Here is a 19,078-nt window from a genome sequence, read left to right on the forward strand (position 1 = left end):
AAATCTTTAATGGTTTTTAGTTTTAAGCAGTAAATTGGATACGTGGATATGTTTCAACTAAATATGATTATGAGTTAATTGCACATTATCTTTAATGGCCAATATGCAATTCACTGTATAATCAATTGCAATTTGTGAATTGAGTACAGCGATAGCTAGAGACGGGGACAGCTAAAATATGAACATTGAAGAAATATGAATTTGAGTACTCCCTAAGATGAAGCTTAGGAATAACCGTAACACAAAGGATCCAATAACTAAGACTCATTCGTGTTTCATTCATTGCAATTTGCAATCATCAAGGTTAGTTTGGCACTGACCGTTGGCTCTCCATTTATCTGCAAATATAGATATTTTTAATCCCAATATAAAATGTTATATTGTGCTTAGTCAATATGAGTACTCCAGACGGAATAGGGGTTTACACAATAACTTATCGAAAGTAACGAATCCTGAATTCATGAATGCGATGTGCCAGGTGACATAAAAAAAACATCTGAAAGAATGATACAAAGCTCGCGACATATACTGGCCATGCAAGTAAGCAACACTTACAGGCCTTAGCTCAGGGAAGAAAATAATTCAAGATTTTTTTTCCTACGTCAAACAGTTATCCACCTGTACTAGCACAACAGAAGGAAATGAATAGAACAAAAGAAATAGACAGAGAAAACTGAGAAATGTGGGAGAAAAAGAAAGAAAGAATGCACTATTGCTTATTATACAATGATGATCTGCCTACAAAAAGTATAGCTTACAAGCTAGGAGCTGCCATGGGATCTGAAAGATGACATGGAATGCGCTGAGACTGAGGCAGTAGGGCTGTTTATCTCCCTGTCTCCATTGGCAGCTCTACCCTTTCCACTAATCATGCTGACAACCTCCTGAGAAACATCCATGAACCAATCGTCACCCGGGAGGACACTGCACAAAGATGCAGAAAAATGTTAGTTCAGATTTGCATGTCCACACTCCCTGTAGAAGCAGCTTCTTTGAGGACCCTGCTACAGAGAAAAAAAAGTAACCCAATATCACAGGCAATTGACTTCCAAGAGGACATGCGAGGCGATCCAAACATGGTTTTGTAGTATTACTGCAGTAAAGGAACTAGGAGCCTAGGAGGCAGCCTGGTTACTATGTAAGTATGAAGTACAAGTTAAGACTTAAGAATAAAGTTGACATAGATGGCATAAAAGACTTATAAGTCAAACAGCTATATTTTCACAAAATAATTCCCTACAAATTACTGGATTCCTACATCCGTCAACGTGAGTAAAACATTGCCTACAGATAGCCGTATGGTTTGTGCCTTTGTGATACATCACTGGTCTATGTGTCAACAAATGTTGAGTTATGTGGACACGTAGCTTTCAAGTTCAAGGAGCAAGTTCTCAAAAAAAAAAGTTCAAGGAGCAAAAGTGCAATTTAATCATTTTTCAGCATGATAACTGCTATGCAGAATCTTAGCAGCGGAGAACTTTGTTTGGATTCCAAAATATTAGATAAAATTTGCTTAATATGCAATTCTATTTTGTAACAAACAGTTTTAATGCCCTTGTCCCCAAACCCCATCTCACTACTTTTGATACTTGATGGGTTTAAAGTGAACAGTTTTGTAATTGTGGCCTGTAGGTGTTTTTTGACTCTCCAGGAAGAGCTGAGGAAGGTAAAATGGTTTTGTTCATTTTAAATAATTGTGATATCCCGGCCCAGGGCTGAATAAGATTAATAGAATACTCATATCAACAAGTTGCAACTTCTTTTCCGGAAGCCGGTTTCGAAAGAACTTTGAGGTTAAGCGTGCTTGCCCTGGAGCAATTTCGGGATGAGTGACCGATCGAGAAATTCTTCCCGGGTGCGCACGAGTGAGGACAAAGTGTGCAGAGATGGTATCAGAGCCGACCCTTGCAGCTATACGTATATATGAATATGTACGCGGGCATACGGTGCATACGGGATGATCCACGATGTGGTCGTATGACATGACGTATGTGCGCCGAAAATTGTCTGTATATACGTGGTGCTAATAGGGGATGTTCCTGGCCTGGGTTGACCGACGAGGACGTCGGTATCTCAAGGGGGGGAGAATGTGATATCCCGGCCCAGGGCTGAATAGGATTAATAGAATACTCATATCAACAAGTTGCAACTTCTTTTCCGGAAGCCGGTTTCGAAAGAAGACTTTGAGGTTAAGTGTGCTTGCCCTAGAGCAATTTCGGGATGGGTGACCGATCGGGAAATTCTTCCCGGGTGCGCACGAGTAAGGACAAAGTGTGCAGGAAAGACTTGTGTTGGTCTGTGAGGATAGTCTATATCCTAGGATAGCTGCCAGATCTAGAGAGGGCCCGGCCTCGAAGAGTGTGGGGCGTCACAATAATGTATTTGCAAATAACAATACAGTCAAAGCCATGCGTATCACCCATCCTTAAAGAGGTAAACGATTTGGCCCTGACAGGTTTTTTTTTTTGGAAACTATGCAGGAATTTAGGTGCTAATCAAACCAAGTATTGCTGTGGAAACCCTAGTTCTTCATGGGAGCAGCTACAGGGAGACCATGCACAGAAACTAAAGACAGAAGGTATGGACAAAACTATAAAATGATAGCTACCTAATAAACATCAAGAGAAACTAAAGGCAGAAGGTATGGACAGAACTACAAAAGGTTATCTATCTATCCTTCATTCTTCATAGTTTTCACTGGGAAAGAGCATTAGGCTATTTATTTATCATTCATCCCTAATATCATTTTGACTACGAGAGCATTAGGATGCAATCTGAACTTTGTAAGGCAAAATAAACCAGAGCATCTATTGTTCTACGCAACTGCAGTGATGAATCAGCAATTAGCATTTTTGCTGAAATCGCAGAACTAATTATCAAGCAGCAGCATTTACTTCTGAACCAATAGTGTAGTACCTGTCAGGGTTCATTCCAGTAGCTGAAAATGCAGCCATTGCTCTATCAATAATATCCAATATGACTTGATGGACGTGCCTAGACAAGAATCGACCTTGTCCAAAGATAATTACAAATTGCATATCCAGGTAGAACTGCAGATAAGGGATGAAAAATGAAAATCACAGCTGATAGCATGAAAGGAGAAGAAGAAGAAAGGAGCTTTACTTGCTGAAGGCCAAGGGGACCCAAAGGCTTCGGTCCCTGTTCAATCTCTTCCCAGAAGGCTTGATCCTCTGAGAGCCATAGTATGACTGTCTCAGTGAGTCGCATCATTAGCAGAGTAGCAAATCTTTCTCTGCCGACAAACATATCTGCCGCAATACTGGCCATCCTATTTAGCTTTGCATACAGCTCCTGCAATGAATAGCAGATCAGCTACAAAATACTACTTTTGGGCAAGTTCTAGAATCCTAATATCTACATTGATTCAGAGAGCCATCATCATGAAGAATAACATTTTAGTACAGCTTATATCTAATAATATGAACTGACAGTCACAAACAAAGATGCCATTTAATTCCATTGGTTAATTACAACATCGTCCTGTTATATCACCACAAAACTGAGTAAGACTATTACGAGCTTATCCAAGCAATTATGGTAGAAGATATCAAAATCATCTCAAATCTAGAATTTAACACGTCATCACTGAGGTGCTGTTTCAAGCAGAGAATATTGTGAATACACATGTGAGTAATCGTTTTTCTCCTGGGAGATACATGGACAAATTCTAAAAGCAGAAAGATTTATGTGGCAAAAGATAAGCGTATGGATGTAAACAAGCTGTTCAAAAGGTGGTCACAAGGACCTGGGTTAATCTATGTAGGAAAGAAAAAGAAAAAAAAAAGAAAAGTTCTCATTTGTTTGTACCTGGAAAATAAGAGATGGGGCCCATTCTGGCTCTTCAACAGTATTGTCCATGCTAATATACATGTCTGCACTGAGATGGGTCTCACCTTCATCTGTAAATATAAGTTCAAGAGCATGCTGCCTGCAGAAACTATCCCTTAATCTGTCCACCATGCGTTGTAATTTCCGTTTCCATTCACGTTGCTCAGGCATACGGTTCTGTTTATCTGAGCCTCTTTTACGCAGATCATCCATACTAGAATGGTTCATTGATGATAGCTTCATAGCTGCTCTAGGTAGCAACTCCTCAGCTAGCAAAGACGCATTGGCTAATAAAGCCAGTTGCTGTTCTTCAGACTCTGCCATTCTAACAATCTTATTTCCTAAACCATCTATGTTAGCTTCATCTTCCATTGACCCAGGTAAAGCACTTATGAGCAAATTGACATATGAATTGAAAATTTTAGTTATGTCATCCATTGTAGAACCACCTAATTGCAAGCTAAGCAGCGGCGCAACATCTTCAAAGAACTCCTGCAAATTACATGCAATACCAAGATTGAGGACACAGTGTATATTACACCAGAAAGGGTAAAGATACTGGTTAAGCGTCACTCCAAAAGAAGCTGAATGCAACGGAAGTAGTTCATGTTAGATATCTCCTATATGCATAAGTATAGATGCAAATGCCTATTTTTAAGAATAACTTGTCACCTGACTAATCCAATTTTCCAAGTTCCAACCCATGAAAGCACAAATAAACCATTGAATTAAACAACCCCAAGCTCACACAAATTAGTATAGTTATCATTGATGGTGTCAAGTCAAACTAGCAAATCCTAGGTGTGTGTCAATCTCCTTGAGAAGTCCTCTTCAATCATGAATCATCGAAAGTACTGCACCCTAACAGTCTGAAACTGGTTTTGCGAATGAAGGAATTCCACACGAACTCGGCAGGGAATAATACAATCCCAACAGGATTCCTATGAAATCCCTATGCTCCAACAGGATTTCTCTTCCATAAGTTCTCATTTGTAAAGGCTATATTTCCTACGATCCGATGGGCACAAGTCACATATCTTACTACATCATGGAACTGATAATGGAGCTAAAGTTATGAAGAATGCTTGAGAGTTAAGATTTTGGGAAAAGGACATTATGGCCATGGTAATTTTTAGCCTTAGTTTTTTGCAGATTATTTACCAGATTGTTGAAACAGATTATTTACTCCAAGCTTTGAAAATTACATTTTCTCAAAGAAAATTCTTCTATTGTATTTGCTTAGACTACTTGTTTTAAGTTATTTGTTAAGGTTATTTATCAGAATATTTGATTTATCCATATAATCAAATAGATGATCTGCTCAATAATCTGTTTCAAACTAAACCTAGTCCAGCAAACAAATACATGCAATTAAATGATGCAGATACAAGCTCATAGAGATATATCACCATCACTTTGCTGAACAAGAAAAATAGTAAGATCAATTAGTATTGTTCAACCATAAGGGATAAAACCATTACCTGAACCATCGAGTTAAAACGATGAGCACTGTTGGAGAGCTTTGGCTGAAGAGCCAAATTAGCAGCAGATGATCTAGCTAAAGGACGAATGCCAGTTGGGGGATATGTGAGAATCCAGTCATCAGCTGCAGCTAGTGCAGCGGTACTCTCTTCAATTCTTCTGATGTTTGAATATAATGCTTGCTCTAGACTGGGCCTGAATTGCCTCAGAAGAACAGCTGCAACAGACAGACCACGAGCTTCCAACAAGGAGCAATGACCAAGTGATATCTGAACACATTCGGCAGCTGCTCTCAAACCTCCAGCAGCTGCACAAGAGGACAACACATGCCTCTTTACCAAGAGTGCAAAGGACATAACCTGCTTCGTAGCCCATGTAACCAGTTCAGATGCATAACATGACTCATCACCAAAAACTTCTACAGAGTCACTGAGTGCCTGAGCTACCACTGAAAAGACTTGCTGAGCAAGTGCTGCAGTGTACGCCCCACCATACGAAGTGCTAGATGGATGTATAGTTTGCATATTACATTGAAGCCTTTGATTATGTGCATTGAGTAGCAGGCTGTGAGCTCGAGGGCCATCACCAAGCCTTTTGAGAGCAGAAGCTGCAGCACGAAGCTCAATGCCACGAGTAGAAGACTGACAAGCAGCTTCAGCAAGCTGATCTGCCAACTTCTGACGATTATCAGAAACTGCCCTTCTCAAAGCTGCAATTTCAGTTGCGGTTAGAGTCTGTTTAAGTTTTGCATCAGAAGCAAGTCGTTCCGCTTCATCTAGTGCATCAAGTGCTTCATCCACTCTTCTCTCAGCTAGCAAAACATCAAGCATGTCAGGGAAATCTGCAGACCATTTTTGTATTTCTGAAGGTTCCTGGTCTTCAACATTGGATATATCGTCTTCTGCAGAACCTTCAGTGTTTGAAGTCAAGGAATCTATTTGAACTCCTTCAGAAAGACCATGGATTAAAGCTGCTTGTGTATTCAGTAGATTTCTTATTGATAGCAGTTCCCCTTCAAGATCTGATATCTCCTTTGATGTTCTGGTGACCAAGAGATCATCAGTATCAAAAGATAAGTAGAAACAAATAAATTCTAAGTTAAGGGGAAGAAAACAGAATGGGTAAAAAATGATTATTTTTTAGAACCAAAGGGCAAAGAACCAGTCCCTTATTTTAGGAATACAAGACCCTAAACATTGTTACAGCATTCTAAGTCACAAGTAGTTCACAGCCTGAAACTCCCACTTCTTGGTTTGTAACCAAACTCACACATCAGAAAAACAAACAAAAATACACAGCAGCACCATGCCTCTGACACCAAAGCTATAAGCCTTACTTAGAAATATTATACCGTATTCACGTGATAGAGAACTATTAGAGCTTATACCAGGGGTACATCAGGCTATTTAAAAATTGTATCTAACACAAAATACTAAGGAAAGTGCACTCTTAAGGTTGTTGACATACCTGATAAATGCAGCATAATTTGCATATACACTTCTGCGCATCTCTTCAGCTGAAGCCTTCTTTAGATCTTGCAGGTAAGAACATAAATGCCTTATCTCCTGAAATGGATTTGAATTGTTTTGATCAGTTACATTTGCAGGCACTTTGACGACCTATCTGGAGTCAAGCTAAAACACATAGAATTTGCTTTATACTGCATTCTTCAAAATGGCGTTATATTCAAACCAAAGCATTTCTTAACCTCTTATTCCGATTTGCAGATAAAAATGCATAGTTGAACTCCAGATGTTCCGGTTTTCAGTTTTCGTGGATAATACAATTACACAAGACAAAACAACAGTACTTGGCAATTAATGGATAAAAAAATTCCACCAGAGCAATCAGCACAGCACTCTTTGGCCTTGAGACTCGCCCCTTTCTCATCAACATCTCGACTTCACTCGTTGTTTGAGGTAAGTATAAAGGAGATCAGACTGGCTTGGTACTAGTCAATCGACAAAAGCGAGAAACGAGGTTGTTATCTAGCATATTCTCACAGATAGCGAAAACCATTTCATCACTAAAATGAACAGCAATTTTGAATTAGGTTTAAATTCGCATTACCACAAACAACAAAAAGTCCTCAATTGTTAACAATTTAGCCCTCTAACCACCAGTCAAACATCCAGGGATGAAATTAACCTGCATCATTACAACCCATTTCGCCTATATTACAACACCAATCACATCCCCCCCCCCCCCCCTCCCCTCTTCCCAAATCATGCATCTCCTACCTTCCATCGAATTCAGGATCACATCATACCAACCTCCCCCGCAACGCAAGCGCAAAATGCCAACCCACACGCGGAATCCCACCACCCCCCGGGGGATCCAACGAAAGGCGGAGGACGGATCGAGGGGCGAGCTCAACCACGGCCGGATCAGAGAGGACAACAACTCACCTTCTCGTTCATCGTCTGGCACTTGGACTGCACGTACGCGTCGGGATCGAAGTTGTCGGTCTTGAAGATCTTGAGCTTGTCGGCGAGCTGCACCCCGCCATCGCCTCCTCCTCCTCCTCCTCCTCCGCCACCGCCCCCGCCCCCTCCTCCTCCCCCCACGGCGCCGCTCACCGGGAACACCCCGGAATGCCCGGCCGGCCTCGACCGCGACGACTTGGCCGATGCCATCCGAGATCCAGCGCCTCCCCCGTCAACACCACGCCTCCGCGAGCGCAATGGGGCCTCCTCGTCGCCGCCGCCGCCGCCGCCGCCGGTGGTGGGGGAGGTGGTGGTGGTGGTGGTGGAGTTAGTTGCCGCGTCAATCCAACGAGGCCGCGGAATCGCACGAATGATTTGGGTTGGGAGAGGAGAGGGAGGAGGCGGCTTTGGAAGTTGGAAATGGTTTGGTTTGGTTTAATTTCGAGATTTATTATTTGTTTTTGTTTGTTTTTTGGGCTGGTGTAAATGATTTGGAGGTTAGGATGCACCTTAACTAAAGTTTAAGTTTCCTCGGCGAGATGAGATGCTGAGCTGGCACCTGTAATGTTGGCATTGGAAATGGGCTACTTTTGTACTATCTGATGTAGCTTTGTTTTTTGGTTACTCTTTGTGTTACTTCTTAGGCAGCGTTCGTTCGGAGAACATTGAGGGAGAAAGCACCTCGTTTTTCACACGCACGCTTCCCAAACTACTAAATGGTATATTTTTTGTAAAAAATTTCTATAGAAAAGTTGCTTTTAATCACGAGCTAATGGCTCTCCTCGTTTTGCGTATCTTCCCAATCTCCTCAATCCCCTTCTCCTCAAACACACCCTTAGAGGAAGTATAGGCTATAAGCCGGCTAAATGCTGAGGTGGAGGAGAGAAGAGAGGAGAAGCGTGTTGTAACCTTACAGCCGGCTTGGACACAAGAAAAAAAAATCTGTGTGAGAGATAAATGGGCTCTGTATTAATTATAAAGAGCTAACTGTTATATGGGTAGAATGAGAGAAGGCTACAAAGTATCTTATAGCTAACAGATCGGCTGTATTATTAGCCTTGCTCTTATTTATTTGACAAAATGTTGTCAACTTCTAGAGATGAAACTTTCATAGGGGTGTTTAGATGTAGGGGTGTAAAGTTTTGACGTGTCACATCGGGTATTATATAGGGTGTCATATGATGTGTTCAGGCACTAATAAAAAAACTAATTACAGAATCCGTCGGTAAACTGTGACACGAATTTATTAAGCCTAATTAATCCGTTATTAGCTAATGTTTATTGTAGCATCACATTGTCAAATCATGAAGCAATTAGGCTTAAAAGATTCGTCTCGCAAATTAGTCGCAATCTGTGAAATTAGTTATTTTTTAGCCTATATTTAATACTTCATATAAGTTCAAACGTTTGATGTGATAGGGTGAAAAACTTTGGAGAGGGATCTAAACAAGACCATAATTTTTATCAGGTCATCCCCAACCCTAAAAACTATCAAATAGTTTCCATACTTAGCATGTCATGTAGACACTATGTATGGAAACTATATATCCAATGGATGGTGTTTTCAAATTAAATTCTCATCCAATCACCTCTCTTTCTCTCTCATTTTATCCACATATCCTATTGTTTTTATTCCTGATTCTTGTGTAGAGATGGTTTCCTCATCTTTTTATCTCTCTCCTCCTTAACTCTCTTACCATATTAGAATTTTGCTTGTCTGGTAATATATTAAATGCTATAGACACTAAATGATATGAATGGTTAGAGATGGCCTCAGTTGCTCTCTCTATCAAAAATTTTAAGTCAAGCTCTAGGGAAAATACAAATGCAATTAGAAGTGTGTAAACCGAGCATAAAACACACTTCATCGAATGGGATTTTCTTAATCAGCAGTTGGTTTTTTTGTTGCAGTTATGCGATTGTCGTGAGTCGTGACGTAGGGTGGAGGGAACGAAGGACTCAATTTTTAAGTAGTAGAATTATCTTTTTAAATATTATACTAAAAAGTTCTCAAAATAAATGAAATTTATAGGTTTCACGAATTGTGGTAAACATTAGTGGTTCCATTTATAAATTTCCCTGACAGTATCAAATATCCAAAACGGTATGTTTCTAATTGAGTATCTAGTACTAATAATAATCTCTATTGTTGGATTTCCTCTCCCTCCCCTAGCCTAGCACCAGGAATCGCTAAAGCCCGCGCGCGCCGGCGGCACGCGTTTCGGTCCAGAAGGCCCAGCGCCGGCGCGCGCGCGTCCTCCCATGTTTTTTTCTTTTTTTTACCGATTTTTTCATTTTTTTCACACTTTTTTTTGATTATTTTCTTAATCTTTTAGCATGTTATGAGTTTGAAAGTGTTTAAATTTTAAGTTGAAAATTTTCAAATCTGAACTTGAAAGTTTTTGAATCTTGACTTGAAAGTTTTCAAAATTTTCAAATCTGGACTTGAAAGTTTTCGAATCTTGATTCTCGAGTTGAAAGTTTCGATTCTGAGTGAAAAGTTTTCAAATCTCGAGTTGAAAGTTTTCAAATCTGAGTAGAAAGTATTCAAATCTGAGTTGAAAGTTTTCAAATCTTAAGTTGAAAGTTTTCAAATCTGGGTGGAAAGTTTTCAAATCTGGGTTGAAAGTTTCCAAAGTTGAGTTGAAAGTTTTTCAAATTTGATATGAAAAGTTGAAAATTTTCAAATTTTGAGTTAAAAGCTGTCAAATCTGAGTTTAAAATTTTGAAAATTTAACTTCAGATATAAATTCTTTTTTTCAATTGTTAGTTAAAAAAATATGCAAAATTGCATTGTTTGTAAATGTGCATGCTTAGGTCACGCATTAAACTATTTGGCCTTGGTTTGCACGTGTAACCAACGTACCCCACCTATTAGTCGCCCTTATAGATGGTAGGATATTGAAATAACATGTCATTGATAGCTCCACAAATATTGTGCCGGCAACTTACCTTACAGGTTTGATCGTTGAGGTAGTTTGGCTTAGCCCTGCTATGATTGTATTGTCGTTTGGGAAATATTCAAAACCCGATGTTCCATATCGGTGTGTTTGTGAAATAAAGCTTGATTGCGAACCCTGATGATAAATTGGCTGAGTCTGTATGGTTTACTATGTATTGTCATTAAGGATTGATTCCTTGGGGAATTCCATCCAAGCATTTTACAATGTGACCACATGGGTATTATGGGATACCATTAGAAGAGAATTTAGGTAGTCCATGGTTATTTTGTGTGCTACGAGGAGACGAAGTTTGTGCTTTGAGATTTTAGCCCTTCGTGGCCCTCGCCACTATTGTGGCGTTTATGGTACCGATAGGTGTAGGAGCATCCTCGCTGTACCTGAGTAGACGATGGCTAGTGATGCCTTATGCTTGCTGAGTGACTCGACCAATTACGTGGCACGGGATTCTCATGAACTAGATTTGTAAAGAATGGATGACATGTGAATTCCATATATTTTTTATTTCTTTTCTTGTGATTGACACGAGGGACAAACTGGTTTTTTAATTGCAAAGTCATATAAGCACCACATATACGCCATGCCAGATGATAACCAAGTCAACACATCACGTTAGCTAAAATCGTTCTCAATTTATACTTGGGGGTGTTTAGATCCCACCCCTAAATTTTTCACCCTATCACATCAAACGTTTAAACACCCGCGTGAAATATTAAATATATGCTAAAAAATAACTAATTGCACATATTGCGACTGCTTTGTGAGACGAATCTTTTAAGCCCAATTACTCTATGATTTAACAATGTGGTGCTACAGTAAACATGTGCTAATGACGGATTAATTAGGCCTAATAAATTTGTCTCGTGATTTATTGACGGATACTCTAATTAGTTTTTTTATTAGTGCCCGAATACCCTATGTGACACCCTATACAATATCGGATGTGACACAACAAAACTGTACACCTATGATCTAAGCACCCCTTGTTTTAGAAGTTGAGGGTACACCGTATATCCATTTTTGCGCTTAAGGGAAGCGAATGAAATTCAACAGTAGAGAGCTATGTAAAATGGAAAATTTAAGCGAAAACAAAAATCGCTCGCCACAAGCTTTCGTCCCAAATCAAATATGGACTGCCACGTGAGGATACCGTTCCCAATCAGATCACTCATCGCCAAAAGTAGTAGAGCTTTTTTTTTTTTTTGACATGTGGTTTTGCGATCGAGGACGGGAATCAGACTAGGCCTATAGTTAAGGGATTCAAAAATAATTTTTTTATTCGTTCTTTCCATCGAATAAGTTCATGTGAGGTCCCTTAATTTATCAACAAATCTGATTTTCATCCTTCAATCTGAAAACTAGATACAACATGTCCTTCAACTGTCAAAACCAATGCAGATGAGGTTCCTCGGTGGTTTTGGCTAACGTGACGCCTACGTGACTAATTTGACTTGGTCTTCATATGATGTGGCATTGATGTGACGCTTACATGGCAATTTGATCAGGAAAAATAATAAACCTCGTGAGACCCGCATGTCAGTTTCACATGGATATTAATAAAAAATGATGGGGCACACAAGTGAGGACAAAGTGTGCAAAAAAGACTTGTGTTGGTGTATGAGGGCAGTCTATGACCTATAAAAGAAGCAGAGCAAGGGGCGAGCGCCATAGCCGCCCCCGCACTCGCCTACCCCTACCGCTCCTGCCTGCTTCGCCCGCCGCCGCCATGCTCGCCCGCCGCCGACGTCGCTCTCGCCCGCCGTCGCCATGCTCGCCCGCCGCCGCTGGTGCTCTCGCCCGCCGTTGCCCCGCCAGTCTCGGCCCGTCGAAGAAGACGAGAGAAGAGAAGAAAATAAAGGAGAAAAGAGAATAAAGGGGAAGAAAGAAGGGATGTGGGGCCACATTGTTTTCTCTCACTTACATATGGGCCCCATGTACCTTTTTTTAAACAAATTTGCTGACTAGGATTCCACGTCAGCGAAACCACCAATGTATACTGCTAAGGGACCTCCGGTGAATGGTTTGAATAAGTTTAAGGGTGAACATTTTTGGTTTTGTGGTTGAGGGACCTAAAAAATCACGCTGTTAAGTTAAGGGACATTCGCTGAACTTATTCCAAATCGGATTCATTGATAAGTTAAGACACCTCACATGAACTTATTCCTTTTTACATTACTAAAAAGGGCTAGAATGGGCCGTTTAAACGGCCCAACCTACGTAACACCGATTCGTGAGGGAAAATAAATAAGAAAAAGAAAAGGAAAGCTATTCGTGAGGAAAAAAAATAAGAAAAAGAAAAGGAAAGCTGGAAAGAGGAGGGCGGGGAGAGGACTGGGGAGGGCGGGGAGAGGGGAGGGCGTCGCGTGGGTCCCGCTGCCGAATACATAAGCGATGCGAGTTATTACTCCCCGCACCGCAATTCCCCAACTCCGCCGTGCAGTACAGAAGAGAAGAGGAGAGAGGAGGGGTCTCGAAATCAAAGTTGGGAGACCGAGCGCGCTCGATGGAGCCCAACATCGTCCCCGCCTACGGCTGCTCCGGTAACCTCGCCGCCGCCGCCGCCCCGCCGGAGTACCGCTGCGTCACGCGCCTCCGCCACCGCCGCCTCCTCACCTTCCTCTGGCTCCACGGCTTCCGATCCACCTTCGAAGCGTACGTATAGAGGCATCGTCTTCTTTTTCCCGATCGATAGATTGTTCACGAACCGTGGCGTGGCGTGGCTGCATTTGCAGGATGGCGGAGGAGACGAAGGTGCTAGTGTCGTTGCCGCGCCTGGAGCGCCTCATCACCAGCAGCATGTGGGACGACGCCATCGGCTACATCTGCCGCTTCCTGCCGCCGTCCTCCGGCTCCACCGGCCAGCGCCGCCGCCGCGGGTCGCATCTCAGCGAGGAGGCCCAGACCCTCCTCCTCTTCCTCCACATGCACAAGTCCTTCGCCGACGTCGTCGCCGGCAACAAGGCCGGCGCTGCCTGGTCCGACAAGCACCGCCGCCTCTATGCCCAATCTAGCGGCCTCTCCCCCTACAGCCACGCCGCCAGAATCCGCCGCTCCATCCTCTCCTTCGTCTTGTCGGACCGTACCAGGTACTAGCTACGTCTCCTCTCCTCTTCTCATTTGAGATCATCAATCAGCATACACACACTGGACGGTGATTAGCTTTAATTACTCTCTCCGTTTCTAAATATTTTACATCGTTAACTTTTTAGCACATGTTTGACCGTTCGTCTTATTGAACAACTTTTGTGAGATACGTAAAACTATATGTATACATATAAATATATTTAACAATGAATCAAATGATAGGAAAATAATTAATAATTACTTAAATTTTTTGAATAAGACAAACGGTCAAACATATTTTAAAAAAGTCAACGGCGTCAAATATTTAGAAACGGAGGGAGTAATTAATTTGTTCCGCATATGTCCAGGGAGTCCTTGGACTGGGGGCGCGTTAGAGAGCAAGTAGCGCAGATCGTCCGAAGCTTGCTTCATAGTACTCCAGAGCTCGTCGGATTTGTGGACTTGCCGGGAGGCATGGTGAAGCCGCATAACGTGCTTCCCATTGGCTTCGGGTATGTACTACTGATTACTCCACTCACCAAAATTAATTATTCACTTCTGACTGATTTTAATTCCTTTTTTAGTTTCCGATCCAAGCGTCACGTGAGACAGCAAAGCCACCCCCAAGCATCAACTATTGCCAAGCTCTATCTTGAGATGAAGAGATGGTACAGTACAATTATGCTACTATCTTGAGAGTAATCTTGCTTTTGAAGAAAAAAAAATCAAATCTTAGTGATGCTCCATTGTTCTGCCTTTGCTTTTCTTTACCCTCTTGTGACATTCACAAACACTTGCATATGTTGCTTTTTGCAGTCTGCCTTCTTCAGGCCAGCCTCAGGGGTTAAGTCTGGGTGGGTATAATTTCCAACTGTTATTGTAAAACAATGCACCTCTTTTATTAGTTTCACTGTTAATTCTGCACCTGTGACAACCGGTAACCACACATATTTCTACACAGAAGGACTGTCAAATAAGGCGAGGAGCTGGATGGCGGATATCCTTGGTAAAATTAAATAGCGTTCGCTCTATATATGCCATCTCTTTGGTTAATTTCCACTTTAGGCCTTATTCGGTTAATCCTCATGAGGAAGGGGTTAGAGGGGATTGGATCCACTCCAATTCCCCTTCAATCCACTTAGGAAGAGCTTAACCGAACAAGGCCTTATAGGGTTTGATCACCTATTCACACATTTTATGTTATGATGCCATTTGATTTCTATGAACTGTCATAATTAGAATGTACACGATCTGGTCATACTACAGTGTTTGACTTTGAGAAACCACATGTATACAGTATTCATATTCATGTCAACTGTCAAATTGTGTGATCATCAGATTTAAGCTTACGTGCTGGCTGCAAGCGTTCAGAACACCATGAAGGGTATCCACTCCAATCAAGTGAGAAGAAAGGCAAGTTAACAATCGCTTTGTCTACCTAGACACTAATATACTAACACGTCATTTTCTCTCCACTTACTCTATATATCTACTGGCTGTGTGATTTATCGAGTCCTTTTGGTCACATCTAATACTTGCTTGATCCACGTGGGCTCTATATTTTCAACTTTTATCCTCTATTTATACATTGGATTTGTGGAGATGGCAACCGATTGGTTAATTCTTTGCAGAATTAATTAGAATGAATTAATACTTTGCTAAGTTTATGCTTAGGTTACTCCTGCGCTGAGCTATGCTCCCATAATACCTTGTTGATCGTGCTACATCTTCTGTACCCTTTGTCTGTTTTGATTAAAATGCTATGGGACAAACAGCCTTTCATTAAGTTTACTATGCTACTATTCAAGTATTCATATCATACTATACTCCTGTGCAGGAGCCAGCAGCATTTTCAGGATTGATGTTTTCTTTGCATTTTATCAGCATATGGCTACCCGCTGCCATCTGTAATAATTTCTGAACTCATTTGCAGGTTCTCTCGTTGCTGCAATCACACAGACTATGTTTAGCACCATAACAACTGATACTGAAAATTCTGGAATTGCTTCAGCGACAAAAACTGGTAACCTTCAACTTCAATTGTGACAAAGCTCTATGTGCACAATTATTCCCTTGAACTGTTGCACCTGCTGCATGCCAATTCTAACTTCTGAGCTCACTGCAGGTGTTCCTGCCAGTACAGTCTTGCAAACTTTGATTGGCACCATGATAAGTCCTGGAAAAAAATCTGGGATCTCATCAGTGACAAATGCAGGTAAACTAGTTGAACATACTTATTTGTTTTCAAACAAGGGCAATCCTCTATGTTCACAATAAATCCCTAGAAAATGTTGTTAAATGACACAAAATTTTATTAATATGGGCCTATATGCATCAGTGATGCATATTATCTAAAGAATATGCATCAGCGATGATGATATATCTGATCCATGATGGCATTTCATGCCAATCAATGCTTTTGATGTCTCAAGCGGTTGTTGCAAAATTCTGTATTTGTATGCTTTCTTCCAGAAAATTACTAAGTGTCTTGGCATGGTAGTTTCGGATTATGTTTGCACACCATTGCATATTCATGGTCACCTGCACTTGCTCATTTTTTTCTCTATAGGTCCTTCTGAAATTTGTTTTGTTTCTTTTATGTACACGGTAGTTTTAGCATTACATTGCATATGAGATTTTCTAAGATTGTGTGCTACAACTAAGTGATGCACTTTCTTGGTCATCTGCTCATATTTTAACTGTGTCCTGCTAAAAACTATTGGATATCATGAAAAAGTAATGAAAAGCTTATTCACCTATTTGGATGCATTCCCTGTTTAAGAGAACTGAGAACGTTATGCGTAAAATTTCAGACTAGGTAATGCTATTACTTAATCCAGTGATCCTTGTGAGTGTTAATTCTTGGGCAGGCACTGATATGCATTCAAGTCAAGAAGATTGCCATACTGAGAATTATTGCCAGGGTTTCACTCCAAGAAAACATCCAAGGGAAGAAGTGGAACCTGAGGAAGATATTAGCCCTAAAAGGCAACAAACAACTGTGAAGTTTGGTGAAGCAAGTGTGGTAAGATACTAGATTTTTATTTCTTTTCTTTACTATGGTGGGATAAACGAATTAATTTAGGATGTTAACAGTAAAAGACACAAATTTATTAAGGTGCTAGAATAAATTTAGTATCAAATGCATAATTGACTCTCTATAGATCTTTAGATGAAGCATGGTTGTTCTAAGGCAAGTCAACATCCAACAACCGCACAACTGTGGCCTCATAAGTTTATAAGATAGTACTTGAAATTGTATCAATTTCAATATAATAATTTTGTATTAATGCATGTTAGAAATGGTCACTTTGGACTATGCTATGGCATGCGGTCATACCGGTGTCCTTGATTTGTGACAGGACTGTTCTTATGCCATGAATACCAGAGTAATTAAGTTACATTATCACCATTTATTTTGCTGACCATCATACTGGTGTTCTTGATCTGTTATTATGTTGTAGAGTAGCACAACCTACTCTGTCGACTAGTTTCAATTATCAAATGGAGTTTAAAGAACATGATTTCTGTTGGCTAAATTAATATGCATTTTACAAAACGTGAGGAGTGTACAGGAGAGAATTAACATGGGCTATTTTTTATCCTGTATTATGTGACTAATTGAGGTGTGGAATACTTGTTGGAGTGCAGTCATTGATTGGTGTTGCTGAAGCTGAGGGTAAAGCTCGCTTAGTGGAACTCTCCATGTGAATTCGGATGAGCTGCAGCATTGGGGCTGTGCTGGGTGCTTCCTGTGCGAAAAGTAGCTAGACAGTCGATGAAGTACTGCTGATTCTGTTGGAACATTAGGTGGTTTTAATTTGCTGCTACTACTACCTAGCTGAAGCTTTCATATATCCTAAAAATAATTATGTTACCCAGCAACTCTAGCTGTTTCTCTAGCTAAGAACTATTCTACTATTAAGTAGACTTGGTCAGAGTAAACCACTCTAAGATGAGCGCACGTGCAGTATGTTTGCTTAACTCGTGTAAGACTTATATGTGGCATACCTATATTGTCATTAGTTCCCTATCAAAAAAAATATATATCGTCATTAGTTTTATGCATGGATGAGAGTTCGTTTATGTTATTTGGAACTTTGGACGCATGCGTGGTGCAACTCGATCCGGCCTGCAGGTTTCTCTTCAAATAAATTTCATCCAGGAAGTCAGGGTTCATATTTCAACCTTTCTTGTTCATTGAAAAGTGATAGTACCAGGTTCCCCTTACTGTTTTTGGCACGGTTATCGCACCCCCGCGGTAAGGCGGTTACCACGGTAACCGCGATACATACCATGGTTTCAAAAACTGAAAAGGATACCGCGCGTGGTAACTGTACGGTTCTGTAAACCCTGGATAGTACTGAGTATAACAGGTGGGTCCCATATTCTTTTTAATATATAGAGTGCTGACTGGACTGCCACGTGTATGCCACGTAGACCAAAACAACCGCGGATTGGGTCGACGGAGGTAATTCGTCTGGTTTGTATAGTTGGAGGTGAAGAATATCCAGTTTTATGGTTTAGGGGGGTAATTCGGTCGACCGCGATAGTTTGGAGGTAATTCGTACTTTTTCCATACCAAAACTATAATTTCAAAACTGGAGGGGGAAATGCAATTGGTTTACCCCCATCAGAATTCTTCTCCAAGACAATGCCATCTTTAGACACTTGATGCATATGAGCATATCCCATTGATGAGAAACAAATGAGGTAACTTTATTTAGGAGGGATGGCCTGTCATGTCCAGTTGATACTTGCAAGCTTGCGTAAAATATCAACAGTGCCCCAGGGAGAAATGCACTTGGATTAATGGAAGACAACAGATACATTTGCACATATTTGTAAGTCACTGACAAGTTTGGAAATCTTTCAGTTTGTAAGTCCGACTGAAAATAATCCTTCATATCAGTAATAGACTTAACCAGTTAACCTGGTAGCAATCTAGTAGTACCCATGTCATGCAAACAACCTAAGATATCATTTCAAAAAGACGCGATCTAGTGAAATTCAGGCACGATTCTGAAAATCTTAGAAGAAGACAACTATTGTAGTATATAGAAAGCTGGAGTCAGGAATGTGATGTAGGACAAGCTCCCTACCTTATAAATGAACTCACCAAAGCAAAATTATTAATTTAGTTTAGTGGCTTTAGATGTTATAAAACCGGCCCGAAATCACCATCGGAAACCAAACGCGGAAGAAACACCATAGGAGCTCCAAACACGATGACGACACCGAGGCACGATATTTGACAACGGAGTTCAGCCGAGGCCTACATCTCCGGGGCACTGATTA

At 40.8% G+C, this 19,078-nt stretch overlaps 2 protein-coding genes across 2 annotated transcripts; one reads left to right on the forward strand and one right to left on the reverse strand.

Annotated features, from left to right (window-relative positions):
• Positions 1 to 433: 433 nt before the first annotated feature.
• Positions 434 to 8,139, reverse strand: LOC4342659 (exocyst complex component EXO84B). Its single transcript, XM_015792515.2, has 7 exons — positions 7,740 to 8,139; positions 6,799 to 6,896; positions 5,331 to 6,372; positions 3,829 to 4,341; positions 3,124 to 3,312; positions 2,917 to 3,050; positions 434 to 924 (listed from the first exon to the last, which is right to left on the reverse strand). Exons 1-7 carry the CDS (start codon positions 7,965 to 7,967, stop codon positions 762 to 764), a joined length of 2,367 nt encoding a protein of 788 aa, XP_015648001.1. The 5' UTR covers positions 7,968 to 8,139; the 3' UTR covers positions 434 to 761.
• Positions 8,140 to 13,129: 4,990 nt separating this feature from the next.
• On the forward strand, positions 13,130 to 17,848 carry LOC4342662 (uncharacterized). The gene is made up of 11 exons (XM_015789900.3): positions 13,130 to 13,369; positions 13,450 to 13,803; positions 14,149 to 14,292; positions 14,365 to 14,448; positions 14,597 to 14,634; positions 14,742 to 14,786; positions 15,119 to 15,193; positions 15,714 to 15,803; positions 15,906 to 15,995; positions 16,651 to 16,805; positions 17,432 to 17,848. The coding sequence occupies exons 1-11, from the start codon at positions 13,221 to 13,223 to the stop codon at positions 17,489 to 17,491; spliced, it is 1,284 nt and encodes a 427-aa protein (XP_015645386.1). The 5' UTR covers positions 13,130 to 13,220; the 3' UTR covers positions 17,492 to 17,848.
• Positions 17,849 to 19,078: the final 1,230 nt, after the last annotated feature.

Source organism: Oryza sativa, chromosome 7 (assembly GCF_034140825.1).
Source record: "Oryza sativa Japonica Group chromosome 7, ASM3414082v1".
NCBI lineage: Eukaryota > Viridiplantae > Streptophyta > Magnoliopsida > Poales > Poaceae > Oryza > Oryza sativa.

Excerpts from the sequence above, each read along its gene's own strand:
- LOC4342659 (XM_015792515.2), bottom strand. The coding sequence starts at position 7,967 with ATGGCATCGGCCAAGTCGTCGCGGTCGAGGCCGGCCGGGCATTCCGGG. Across the intron at positions 3,313-3,828 it reads CCCCATCTCTTATTTTCCAG|GAGCTGTATGCAAAGCTAAA; the intron begins GTACAAACAAAT and ends TATTCATTGCAG. Across the intron at positions 925-2,916 it reads ACTGGAATGAACCCTGACAG|TGTCCTCCCGGGTGACGATT; the intron begins GTACTACACTAT and ends ATCTTTGTGCAG.
- LOC4342662 (XM_015789900.3), top strand. The coding sequence starts at position 13,221 with ATGGAGCCCAACATCGTCCCCGCCTACGGCTGCTCCGGTAACCTCGCC. Across the intron at positions 14,635-14,741 it reads GCCTCAGGGGTTAAGTCTGG|AAGGACTGTCAAATAAGGCG; the intron begins GTGGGTATAATT and ends ATTTCTACACAG. Across the intron at positions 15,194-15,713 it reads CCAATCAAGTGAGAAGAAAG|GTTCTCTCGTTGCTGCAATC; the intron begins GCAAGTTAACAA and ends ACTCATTTGCAG.